The sequence below is a fragment of the Callionymus lyra genome, chromosome 1 (genome assembly GCF_982586985.1).
Source record: "Callionymus lyra chromosome 1, fCalLyr1.hap1.1, whole genome shotgun sequence".
In the NCBI taxonomy this organism is placed as follows: Eukaryota; Metazoa; Chordata; class Actinopteri; order Syngnathiformes; family Callionymidae; genus Callionymus; species Callionymus lyra.
Genome location: NC_141818.1, coordinates 39,399,333 through 39,412,469, shown reverse-complemented (window position 1 = coordinate 39,412,469; position 13,137 = coordinate 39,399,333). Strand labels below are relative to the sequence as shown.

Here is a 13,137-nt window from a genome sequence, read left to right as displayed (position 1 = left end):
AACCCTTTAAGGGCGAGTCGAAAATGATCGTTTGAATAAAAGTGCATCGGAAAAAAATCAAAATCAATTTCATCCATAAGTTTAAAAAAATGTGTCAAGAAGGTTTTACAAATTAAAATAAGACAAACTTTTGACAATTTACGACGTCTGGAAAGTCGCATGTGAAATAAGCACAAAACAAACAAAAAAATCAAATACAAATGTTGCAACCAGAGAGTGTTTCATTTCAATATTCCACTTTTCTTTCAATTTCAAAAAACACAAAGTCAAATATTGCGCAGAATAATCGTCCATAAAGGTGTCGAACTCTGAAGTATATGACAACTTAGTTCACCCCTTCACAACACAAGTTGACTGACACATTCTTCGGGGGTCTCACTAGCGTCTCCTCGGTTCTGAACCGGATCATGTTCGAACATGAAGACACCGGGCAGCGCCTGCGCCGGATCCCAACGATCCCTGGGAGATCCAACCGAACACACACACACACACACACACACACACACACAAACACACACACACACACACACACACGAGATAATAAAAAAAATGTTCCAGAGAGATCCCAGTGACCGCGTGCACGCGCGTCATTCTACAGGCGCAACATGTTTCCAAAATAACTCAAGAGCAGCTTTTCTTTTTTTTTTTAAAAGATGTTTAAAGATCCTCGTCTTTACCTTCCGTCGTGATCCGCCGCCGCTGCGAGGCAGCAGCAGCTCAGCAGCAGCAACTTTATCCAGCGGTCCATCTCCGGCTCTCCACGAGGAATCAGGTGCAGAGATGTTGTGGAAGTGAAGGACTCACCCCCCGTGCGTGGGACGCGCGCACTCCCTCCCTCTCCCTCTCTCTCTTTCTCTCTCTCTCTCTCTCTCTCTCTCTCTCTTTACAACCTGCGGCAGCCGTGAGACTTTCCCTCGTGACGTCACGACCCAGAAGCCGCCCAAAGGTAGTTGCGTGAGGGACAGATGCCGGAGTGAAGTGTGTATCCAGTCGTAACACGCAGGTGTGTGTGGCCCACACACACACACACACACCAACTCACACACACACACATGAAGGAGCTTCTCAACTGTACTTGCTGTGAGATTCAAGGGAAACTTTGTTATTATCATTTATTTACACACGACAAGTTGATGATCTCTGTGTTTTCTTAGTCTGCAGTGGTCAGTGGTCCTCGGTATCAAACATCTGTCTGTTAGTTTTATTTGCACTATATGCTGATATGACAAGCACTGAATCCATGTTTTTTGTTTCATTTTAATAATAGTTTTTGTATCATAGTTATTTTATGGTTCATATTCAATGAAGTCTGTGTTATTATTTTATTTTTACAATAGACATTCAAATGTTTCTAGGGTTTGTTATTGTGTTTGTTTTTTTTATCATAAAGTTATTTTATGATTCATGTTCAATAAAGTTTATATTTTTTAATAATGTTTTTTTTATTAATTTGCATAGACACTGAAATGTTTCTAGCGTGTGTTGTGATGTAGCAATTACACTTCCGGCCGCTAGATGGCAGCAGTCATTACGTTGTTCACAGTCGTCAACTTTTTATTTTTGCGATACTCTATCAATGTTTTGTTTTTTTTATCATAAAGTTATTTTATGGTTCATGTTCAATAAGGTTTATATTTTTTAATAATGTTTTTTTTTATTAATTTACAATAGACACTCAAATGTTCCTAGCGTTTGTTATTGTGTAGCAATTACACTTCTGACCGCTAGATGGCAGCAGCCTTTATGTCGTTCACAGTCATCAACTTTTTATTTTTGCGATACTCTATCAATGTTTATTTTTTTATCATAAAGTTATTTTATGGTTCATATTCAATAAAGTAAATATTTTTGAATGATGTTTTTTTTGTTGTTTTTTTATTAATTTACAATAGACACTCAAATGTTTCTAGCGTTTGTTGTTATGTAACAATTACACTTCCGGCCGCTAGATGGCAGCAGTCATTACATCGTTCACTGGCATCAATATCAACTATTTATTTTTACGACACTATCAAAAACACTGAATCCGTGTTTATTTAATCATATTTTTGCATCAGTCATTTTATGTGTCATAATCAATCAGGCCATCCTTCGCTGTCATAAATATCGACTTCTATCTGTTGTTTTTTTTATTTTTACGATACTATCATATTATATTTGTGTCATAGTTATTTTAAGGTTCATATATTTAGATATATATCGTTCAAAAGTTTGGGGTCACTTAGAAATTTCCTTATTTTTGAAAGAAAAGCACTGTTTTTTTAAACAGTGCTTTAAACTAATCTAAGTTTAAACTAATCTATACATTGCTAATGTGGTAAATGACTATTCTAGCTGCAAATGTCTGTTTTTTGGTGCAATATCTACATAGGTGTATAGAGGCCCATTTCCAGCAACTATCACTCCAGTGTTCTAATGGTACAATGTGTTTGCTCATTGGGTCAGAAGGCTAATGGATGATTAGAAAACCCTTGTGCAATTATGTTAGCACAGCTGAAAACAGTTTTGCTGGTTAGAGAAGCTATAAAACTGACCTTCCTTTGAGCTAGTTGAGTATCTGGAGCATCACATTTGTGGGGACGATTAAGCGCTCAAAATGGCCAGAAAAAGAGAACTTTCATGTGAAACTCAACAGTCTATTCTTGTCCTTAGAAATGAAGGCTATTCCATGCGAGAAATTGCCAAGAAACTGAAGATTTCCTACAACGGTGTGTACTACTCCCTTCAGAGAACAGCACAAACAGGCTCTAACCAGAGTAGAAAGAGAAGTGGGAGGCCCCGCTGCACAACTCAGCAAGAAGATAAGTACATTAGAGTCTCTAGTTTGAGAAATAGACGCCTCACAGGTCCTCAACTGGCAGCTTCATTAAATAGTACCCGCAAAACGCCAGTGTCAACATCTACAGTGAAAAGGCGACTCCGGGATGCTCGCCTTCAGGGCAGAGTGGCAAAGAAAAAGCCATATCTGAGACTGGCCAATAAAAGAAAAAGATTAATATGGGCAAAAGAACACAGACATTGGACAGAGGAAGATTGGAAAAAAGTGTTATGGACGGACGAATGGAAGTTTGAGGTGTTTGGATCACATAGAAGAACATTTGTGAGACGCAGAACAACTGAAAAGATGCTGGAAGAGTGCCTGACGCCATCTGTCAAGCATGGTGGGGGTAACGTGATGGTCTGGGGTTGCTTTGGTGCTGGTAAGGTGGGAGATTTGTTCAGGGTTAAAGGGATTCTAAATAAGGAAGGCTATCACTCCATTTTGCAACGCCATGCCATACCCTGTGGACAGCGCTTGATTGGAGCCAATTTCATCCTACAACAGGACAATGACCCAAAGCACACCTCCAAGTTGTGCAAGAACTATTTAGAGAAGAAGCAGGCAGCTGGTATTCTATCTGTAATGGAGTGGCCAGCGCAGTCACCAGATCTAAACCCCATTGAGCTGTTGTGGGAGCAGCTTGACCGTATGGTACGCAAGAAGTGCCCATCCAGCCAATCCAACTTGTGGGAGGGGCTTCTAGAAGCATGGGGTGAAATTTCTCCTGATTACCTCAACAAATTAACAGCTAGAATGCCCAAGGTCTGCAATGCTGTAATTGCTGCAAATGGAGGATTCTTTGACGAAAGCAAGTTTGAAGGAAAAAAATCATTATTTCTAACCTTGTCAATGTCCTGACTATATTTTCTATTCATTTTACAACTCATGGTGGTAAATAAGTGTGACTTTTCATGGAAAACACAACATTTTCTGGGTGACCCCAAACTTTTGAACGGTAGTATATATATATAATTTAATGAATTTAACATTAAATATTCAAATATTCACGTTTGTGTGCAGCAATCAAACTTACAACCGCTAGATGGCAGCAGTCATTACTTCAATTCTGGCTATGACCTATTGCGATATTTTTCCTACGGTACTGTATCGATATATCCGACAGCAGTAATATCCATTTCCTTTTTTTGTTTTTTTTTTGCTTTCAAATCATTTCTTAAAAACCATAATTATTTTATGCTTTATAGATTAATAAAATGTAACATAAAATAATTTGAATTACTTATTTACTTATTTTTAACGTGTTTATACACAGTGTTCGTTGTTGTGTAGAAATCAAACTTTCATCCACTAGATGGCAGCAATAATAACACTCCCGTGTGATTCTGGCGATGACATATCAATACTGTATCGCTATTCCTTATCACTGTATTTATTCTAAGCTTTCAAATCTTTTTTTTTAACCATATTAATTTTATGGTTTATAGTTCATTAAAGTGTGTATAACATCAAATTTTATGTTTTAAGTTTCAAATAAACATGCAAATACTCGTTGCTTGCGTTTGTTGTCGTTGTTGCAATTTAACTTACAACCGCTAGATGGCAGCTAGGAGTACGAATGAAATCCTGCGAGATCCCGGTTATGACTGAGGACGAGAGGATACAGTCGACTCCAGCAGCTTTTAAAGCTGATGATTGGACATATTTTAACCTGATGACATTTATACGAGTGCAACAAATACAGTATATATTAGTTCAGAAATTAAACTGCAAAAATGCAACAACAAGAAGAATATATATACAGTATATGTACATATATGTTTGTTTATTTCTTACGTAGAAAATAAAAAGCCACATTTTTAAAATTGACCGAGATCATTATGAATAATTAACACAATCTAAACATTTTTTATTTTTTATTTTTTATTTGAACTTCCTGTTTTTAAAACCATCGTCTGATCATTAGTAAATAAATAAAAATATTCGACTGGAAGCGAATTGTGTCGTTTCCTTATAATAACACCATCAATGACGTCACGTTAATCTGTTGGACTCATGATGGAGTTAGTGTCGGTGAAAACAGGCTCGTGGCCGCGTCGTCTTCAGGTGACATTTAATTTACTCTGGTGTGAAAAATGTGCGAACGCTTCGTGCCGAGCATGGTTTTACAAACGTTGTGTAATCTTGAAAAAAAATACCTTTTAGAGACCATTTTTAATTTTACATTGTCGCGGATCAGACACGAACAAACGGTAACCATGTCGCTTAATGCATCAAAAGTCAAAGCATTGCTAAACTTCCAATTCATGCGAAGTATTCCGAGAAAAAAAGGAAAAAAAAAAAAAAAAAATCACGCTGCGTTTGAGGTGTGGAGAATCGTTTAGACACAAAATAGACGTAAACAGTCTAAACATGGCTCTTCATTTACATTTGAAACAGCCGTGGTCGACCTAGTTGAGTCAGGATTTGGGGGATATATAGGGCGCTCCAGTTATTCTGGAACAAAGACCACGAAAATGATCAGGGAACGCCGCAGATCAATCTTCGTGGAGTCGATCCTAATGTCACACGGAAACAAACCTGCTAAGAAATGAGATCGCTGCCTTCAAAACTATTGTATTAAACACCGACTTCATTCCTCTCACGTTCAACATATAAACCTGGATATTTCATCTGGTCTGTATTCATGTCACTCCGGGCTGAGTCGACCCAGTTCCCCAAAAAACTAAATCAACTCCAGCGCCGACGTGGTTCTGACTCCATCTCTCTCCCCGTCGCTGGTCCCTGTAATGTGGACTCGTGCGAGGGACACGCCCGGGCCGGCGGGTTGCAACAATTTTCTTTTGAAATATTCTCCATCTTTGAAAACGTCTCTGTGGCCGTTCACACCTCAGGAGGGATCGACTCTGTGGGATGAATTCAAAATGAGTCGGGGGGGCGCAGGAAAAAAAACGGCCTCTGCGATCTCCCGCACATCCTCAGATGGGGTTTTCGTGAAGAAATGGCGAAATAGAACGCCGAGCGAGACGTTGACAAAAGAGACGACCAGTAAATGATCCGGAAAAAAACAGATCAGCGGAAACAGGTTCGTAGGAGTCTGAGGACGTTCCATCAAACGTGCGCGCTGACCTTTTTTTTGCCACTATCATCGTCAAGTTTTCATTTATGCCGAATGTACTCCCGGATGTTCACCGTTGTTCCCTCTTCACGAGGAGTAATCCACTCCCCGGTAAGAACGACTGATGAGGTATTTGACCCGGCGACCTGCATGTTCAACTGAGCGTCATTTATATCATCATCCCTTTTAATGAAATGAAGATTAACAGACAAACCTGTTGAGTTCATGAAAATCCTATTTTTTTTTTTTCGTAGAACAAGCAGGAGATTTAGTCTCATGTACTGGCTCTGCACCTTGTTCTCCACCCAAGCTTCCAGGAAAACCACCAATAGAAGGTGCAATTAGACGGGAAAATTCCAAAATTAAAAAAAACATTTTCCATAATTAAAGGGCACCTAATGTGAAAACCCAACTCTCCTGATTTATTCTAAAAGTTGAAGTCGTCCTCTTCAAAATGCAGTTAATTCATCATGATGTTTCTCCGTTTTGAAGTTATTACTTAATAAAGTTCTCTTCTGTCTGAAATATCACCAACGATTACGGTTTAAATTATACATTCTGACATCACACTGGTGCAGGTGTCCTCCCCTAGAAGCCCTAAATCAGTTAAGAACCTACATTTTAATTGTGAAAAAAAAAATATTTGTGTAAACTTGGAGTTACTTCAGCCTTTAGGTGTTTTTGTAATGTGTACATTAAGCAGCAAACCTTATTTTTATTATTCGTTTTTGATGTACAAAATGGGAGTTTTAGGGGTGAGTTTGAAATTTACGTGAGTCCTTGAATGCAACTCGTTTATGACCAATCAGAGCAGAGTGGGTGTGGTTGCTTGGTGGAGATTTCTTCTCAGCCGAAACAGCGCATTTTAAGTGGGCGGGGCTTAAGCGTATTTTCTAATGTAAATATCTTCTTTAAATGAGAGTTTTGTGCGAAAAGAAAGATACTGATGAGTATAATAGAGGTCCTAGAACAGTTTAAGACACAACTTTAAAGATTTTTTTTTAAAAAACATCCCTAATTTGAGTTGACACAAAAAAAAAAGGTTAAATATGTTTGACATTTTTGAAGACTCTTGATTCTTGCTTGAATGTATTAAAATAAAACCATGATTAGTTTTCCCAGGTTTATTAAAATCATTGATTAAAAAAACAATGTTAATGTAGGAACCTGCGGATGATGGTCGTCACCGCAGGCGTCGACCGACCAACATGTTGTTCTTTGGCGAGCAGCTCTCGGGCTCCATGGTCAGGACCTTCACCGAGTACCCGTGAGTCTCGGCTGCCCACGAGCGGTCCAGGTCCACCAGGCCCATGCACTCTTTACCTGGAGGACGAGGACCACAGTTCAGGACGGAGGCGGCACTTATTTAAAGTGCAAAAGCCATTTTGAAAAAACAGGAGATTGTTTAACGAGACTTCATAAAACCAAAGTGTAGAATTTATTTAACAACTTCCAAGATATGTCGTGCGAGGATTACAACTTTTACAACTCGAACCTTTGAATTTTACAGTTCAGTAAACGTCTTGAAAAAATGTTACAACTTGATGGTAGTTGAGCAAACTGTGACGCTTACTATTCTATTTTTGTTTGCTATTTTAGTTTCAACTCTTAATACAACTTTATTAAAGTTCTTTATTTCAGGCTTTTTTTGTCTTCTCTGAGAATATCTCTTGCCTTTCAACTTAATTGGAGTAAATTTTGAGATCAGGTAGGTTTTTTTTTTTTTTAAATCAATTTATAAGTATTTAATTGACATATTTAGGTTTATTTTATGTTGATCTCTTTTTATTTTCTTACTTGCTTTGTTTTTAAAGGTTTCCATCTTATTTTGGCTCACGACTATCAGAATATAATATCACTGAATTAGCATTTCATTTTTTTTATAATGTTGTTTAAAAAAAAACAAAAAAACATTTCTACTACACATAAATTGAAACAAGAATATTAAACTGTATTTGAAAAAGCATTTATTTGAGCCAACACAGGAATTTGTCGTGTATTAAATTATATGAATTAAATAAAAATAAATTAACAACTGATAATAATAAATTGAATTAAATACAATAAACTGAAATAAAATTAAAACATTACCATAAAATTTAATTTAATTAAAAAAAGTATTTAGAAATATTACATCTTTTTTTTTAAATCAATTATTAAATAAATATAAATTCAAAATCTCTAAATACAAATTATTGAATTTAATTATTTAAGGAATACAATGTTTCAACTTTTAAATTAAACTTTTCAATATTCTGATGGCACTGAAATACTATTTAATAGTATTTAATGTGCTCTTTAAATATATTAATCCATTTAAAAAAAAAAACAACATTTGACTTCGGAGAGTAAATGTATTCAAATAATACATGCGTTTGTGTCATTGTTGTTACCGATGTGTCGTCGCTCAGGAGGAAGCTGTGGAGCCGTTTGGTCAGCGAAGCGGCAGAGAATCATATGTTCCTGCAAAAAAAAAAAAGACATTTAATTCAGACAAATATTCAGTACTGAACTTGAGGCATGACACAGAAACTCTGGGAGTATTTGGTGCTTCTACTTCAATCATAAATCTTCTTGTGCTTCACGGCAGAGGAATTCTCTGCTTGTTAAACGCTCCTCGCCTTCAGGGATCTTCTTCCCCCGGTCGAACCGTCTTGGATCGTCCACGTGGTGATACATATTTCTTCAGCCAGATCTTCATCAGCGTGTTTTTTTTCTCCCTTCTGTTAAGAAGATTATTTGCCGCGTCGAGACACGTGTAATTGACTAAACTCTGCCCGCGGCCTCTGCATGTTCCATACATCACGGCGGGATGAGGGACGTCCAGGCGTTCACTGGTGTGTCTGCGTGGAGCGATAAAGGATTGACGGAGTGCCGGCTGTGAGCCTCCCACTTGTAACTGCCTCCCACACCGATGTTTTTTTTTTTAAAGGAGCCGATGAAAGGAGACGGGAAGTGGAATCAGAAAAACAAAACAAAGAGGGAAACCAAAATAAAGCCACGTCAGTGATGTGGAAGATTATGTAGGTGACAGCAGGCGGTTGTTTTAAGAGAACATTTTAGACATATAATTAAGACAAACCATTTTGTTTTTCTTAAGTTTGATTTATAAAAAATGGATGCCGACAAATCCTCAGAAAACATCATGAAAAGTATCTTAAAATAAAATGGCACCAGTCATTCACAATGATAGTGAAAAATATGGTGTTTACAGTGAAAAAAAGGATTACAGGGAGCTAATTTTACACAAATTTTGTCTTAAAAAGACAAGCACTGAAACATCGCATGACTCTGCCAAGGAGCTCAATTCACAACTATACCAAATCATGACATAACAGTTTAATTCTGTGTCTAAACAAGAAGGAGCTGTAGTTAATAACAAATTCTGACCTGCTCTAGTAGGAGAACTCACATTTCTCCCTCCCTACCTCCCTCACTTACACGACGTTGATAATAATTGCCTCATGGTTTGTCACTTTGCACTTTAGCGATGTAAAATAGCAACCCTAAAACAGTTTCAAGTACACAGTAACAACACTACTTTTATTTTACTTTGTCAATTTCTTTTTTATAATACACATTTTGTCAATGTCAATGGTCGCCAGGGCAACCAGAGGATAATTCTTGTGGTGTCTGAGCCACAATTTGGAGGATATTAAACATTCCAATGTTTTATTGTGTTGTTACGTTATTTTTTCTAAAATTTTTTGATCAAAAATGTGATTAATAGCTTGGGGTTTTACTCTGAATTGGCCAATTTTCCAAGACACCCGTTTCACCTTAATTACAAATATTATATACATTATATAATATTCCATATTATCCGAAAATCCGACACATAAGAACACACAGCATACTATAAATATACAATATTTAAAACTATATTCTCACCTTATAAATCAACGTTTCCTGGAACCGTTTGCTGGAAAAAACAAAAACGTAAAATGTTAATAAATAAACCCAAAACAAAAATAAATCAAATCTTAACGATGAGGAATGATTGACAGCCCGCTCACACAATAGCATCACAACATATACTGTATATATGAGCGATTACACAATAAAGATAACGCTGAGATTAAAAGTCTCCTGCTGCCACAAACACATCACAGTTCTGATGTTATATGAATGATCCGTGCATGTGAGCGCGTGCACGTAAAAAGCCACTTAAATAAAAACCAGTGAGTGAATATGTATTAACGTGGGCGAAGATTTGTTTGGATGTAAATTCATTTTGTCTATACGTGTGGGAGTGTTTTAACACTGCGGCGGCCGTTTTTTTTGTTGTTGTCACTCCGACGAGAAACACTTTGAAACACGTCATTTAATGTTACATTACAGGCGTGAAAAACATTCTGTGTTTAGAAGTGACTGACAGTAACCAGGCTGGATAATTGTCTGAGCTGATTAAAAAAGGCGTTGAAGGGTGTCAGAGGGCGAGCCGGGTCAAAGCGGAGAAAAGTCTTTAAATTAACTGGTGCTGTTAAGAGCTGTCGGGGGAAAAAGTTTTCGCGGCGCGTAAAAATGCTGCGAACTGTCTGGAATGTCTGCACCTGCAGAATATCTGCACGAGTATCTTCACCGTGACCTGAGGGGCGAACAACTACAAGTAGGAGGAGGAAGATTGAAGGTGTCAGGTAGGAGAGCGCCTCACACACACACACACACACACACACACACACAAAATGAAAGCAATAACATATTTGAATACGCAATAAATAACTTGCTTGAATAACTTGAAATATCCTGAATAGTTATTCAGTGATAAGATCACATCCAACATTCAACTAAAAACTGTAATTGATTGTCGAAACATTCAATAGTTTTTCCCGTGTGTACTGTAACAAAAAAAGTATTGCAAGGAGCTTATACCATACGATAGCATTCAAAATGTTTTTAAAATAGACATGCACTGTGACGACACATAACTCTGCCAAGGAGCTTAATTCACATCCATATAAAAACATGACTCATGGCTTTAGCAATGTCAAATAGCAGCTCTAAAACAATTTAAAAAGGGCGTTAAAATAAGATATTTGTTGCTACAGAAGTCCATTTTATTCTCATAAAGTCTTTTAAACTTTTTAATTCATATGCTTTTTGTTATTGCTAAAGGGAGCATACAAGTGAATGACTCTTCAAAACCTTCTTATGTCCAAACAGAGCTCGGGAACACCAAGCACATGTATTGATCTGTTCTTTTTTTTAACCAATTGTGTGTCATTTTAGATACGTTTGGAACTTTTTACGTGACAAAAACATCTATTTGAATTACTTTAAAACACCAAATCGCACACTTCTACACTAACGCGTAACATTTTGAGTGCACAGGTGCGTCTATATTGAGGAGTGTGCGGACATTTAGTGCGCAATGAGCACTTAATTGGCACACTCAAATGGGCATAAAATTGAGTGTGTATCGATGGACACTTCCCATCCTCAACGGCCGCCATCTTAGTGACGTAGATGACGCTAAACGGAAGCTACGTCTTCGTAGCAGATAACAGCGTTAATGTCTCGAGAAATCACTATTTTTCACCACAAAACAACACAACAACAAAAAAATAACACAATGAAACAGAACTTGATTCTTGTTTCGATTGGCGAAAAGTAGTGATGAGCTGATGAAGCTTCGTGAAACAGTGTCATGTTGTTTAGAGGTCAGTAGGTGGCGCCATCAGTTTAAAAATGATGTTTCATTAGAACAGTTCAAAACAAAGGGAAATAGTGCAGAGACCGCCATCTAGTGGGCTCTGAAAATAACGACACTGCTTCATGAAGCTTCATCAGACCATCACTAGCGAAAAGTGTTGACTAAAGTGTTCCAACATCTGGTTGAAATCAGCGTTAAAAAGTAGTAGAAGAAGAAGTTGTCGAGTTATTTCCGGTAAGTGTGCAGTGTTTGATTTAAGACAGTACTACCCTGTTGTTAATGTAAGTAAGAGCACTGTGCAACAGTGTACTGTAAAGCAGTGCACACTCTTTTTAAACAAGTACCCTGGATGTGAAGAGGGATTTCTAAAGTTAAAAAAATGATCTAAAAAACCCACGAGAATGTAATAGAAAAAGAAAAAGTACAAGGCCAGAGGGGAGATCTGAATGGAGTCGGACGGCAGATGCATTTCTGATCAGACGAACAAAAAACCTTATAGACCTCCAACGCCGGACTGATGCGGTACATGATGGAACAAACCTCCTGGGGAAGGAGAACTTGATTGCATTTTGGATGAAGCCGTAGCAGCACGGGCTGATCACAAAGGCCGCTCCCGCGTGGATGCAGTGTTCCATCACCATGTCGGTGGCCACGCCGCACGCATGCAGCGCCACCTGAGGGCCACAGAGTCAATGAGCACCGCGTACATTCCTTTTTCCAACAGCTTTTTTTTTTTTCTTTTTTTTAACGTTATCTTAACAATCGAGCTGGAGTTCACCTTTTAACTTACACAAATTCAAACATTTGTACCGGTCGGATAATTCCAGAGCTACCAAAGTCACCGACAAAACAAATTTATATATGACTATAAAAATAATGCACCTCTTAGGATCGACATTTAATTGGACGTCTACGCATCTACTTCGGCAGCATAAATCAAAGCTCCACGGGAAGAGAGCGGAAAACCTCTAATTACCCTAAAAATATGAACGACTAATTCGAGCGACGTTAATAATTTATGGAGGACGGGAAGCGAGTGAATCCTCCGTGTCAAGCGTAAAAAACAAAAGTTCCGCTCAAGCAACGGCTGAGCTGGTGAAATCGAAAGTAAGTCTGAGAAAAGTCCGAATTTAAAAAATAATGACATTGGAAATGGCTGATGTCGTCGACTCACCCCGACTTCAAAGGGTCCGGTGAAATAATCCAAATTGGCCTGGATGAAGCCGATGTTCTTCAGTCCCAGCTCCACGCCGCGTTTCTGGGCTCGGACCAGAGACTCCTCTTTGTTTTCGATGAGAAGGACCTGCAGCGACGAACCATAGAGATATAGTTGATCAGGCGATGATTCTATGAACTATGATTCAACGGTTGTAAGAAGAAACATTACATGACAGTCTGGAAGAGCGTGAGCAAGAACGATCCCGACGTGACCCTAAGAGGACAACAAAAAAAGTTTAGAGGATGACACTTGAAATAATAGCACAGACTGTGACACATAAAACACTAAAAATCTACCAAAATCTAATGGATAAAATCTTTCCATTTTGCACTTAACCCTTGTGTTATATCTCAGGGTCAAGGTGACCC

The 13,137-nt window shown here is 38.0% G+C and overlaps 2 protein-coding genes across 6 annotated transcripts in view; both read right to left on the bottom strand.

The window, feature by feature from the left end:
• Positions 1 to 790, bottom strand: part of npnta (nephronectin a) — a 56,751-nt gene extending 55,961 nt beyond the window's left edge. For all 5 annotated transcript variants that reach the window (XM_087807192.1, XM_087807209.1, XM_087807200.1 and 2 more), the window contains exon 1: positions 678 to 790. In XM_087807192.1, the coding sequence (XP_087663318.1) occupies positions 678 to 748 (71 nt within the window). In that variant the 5' untranslated portion in view covers positions 749 to 790. The remainder of the gene's footprint in view (positions 1 to 677) is intronic.
• A 6,216-nt stretch (positions 791 to 7,006) lies between these two features.
• Positions 7,007 to 13,137, bottom strand: part of gstcd (glutathione S-transferase, C-terminal domain containing) — a 29,898-nt gene continuing 23,767 nt past the window's right edge. The window contains exons 7-12 of the mRNA XM_087806935.1: positions 12,938 to 12,982; positions 12,725 to 12,853; positions 12,091 to 12,224; positions 9,789 to 9,819; positions 8,291 to 8,360; positions 7,007 to 7,220 (exon numbers count right to left, since the gene is read on the bottom strand). Coding sequence (XP_087663061.1) covers positions 7,081 to 7,220; positions 8,291 to 8,360; positions 9,789 to 9,819; positions 12,091 to 12,224; positions 12,725 to 12,853; positions 12,938 to 12,982 — 549 coding nt within the window. The 3' untranslated portion in view covers positions 7,007 to 7,080. The remainder of the gene's footprint in view (positions 7,221 to 8,290; positions 8,361 to 9,788; positions 9,820 to 12,090; positions 12,225 to 12,724; positions 12,854 to 12,937; positions 12,983 to 13,137) is intronic.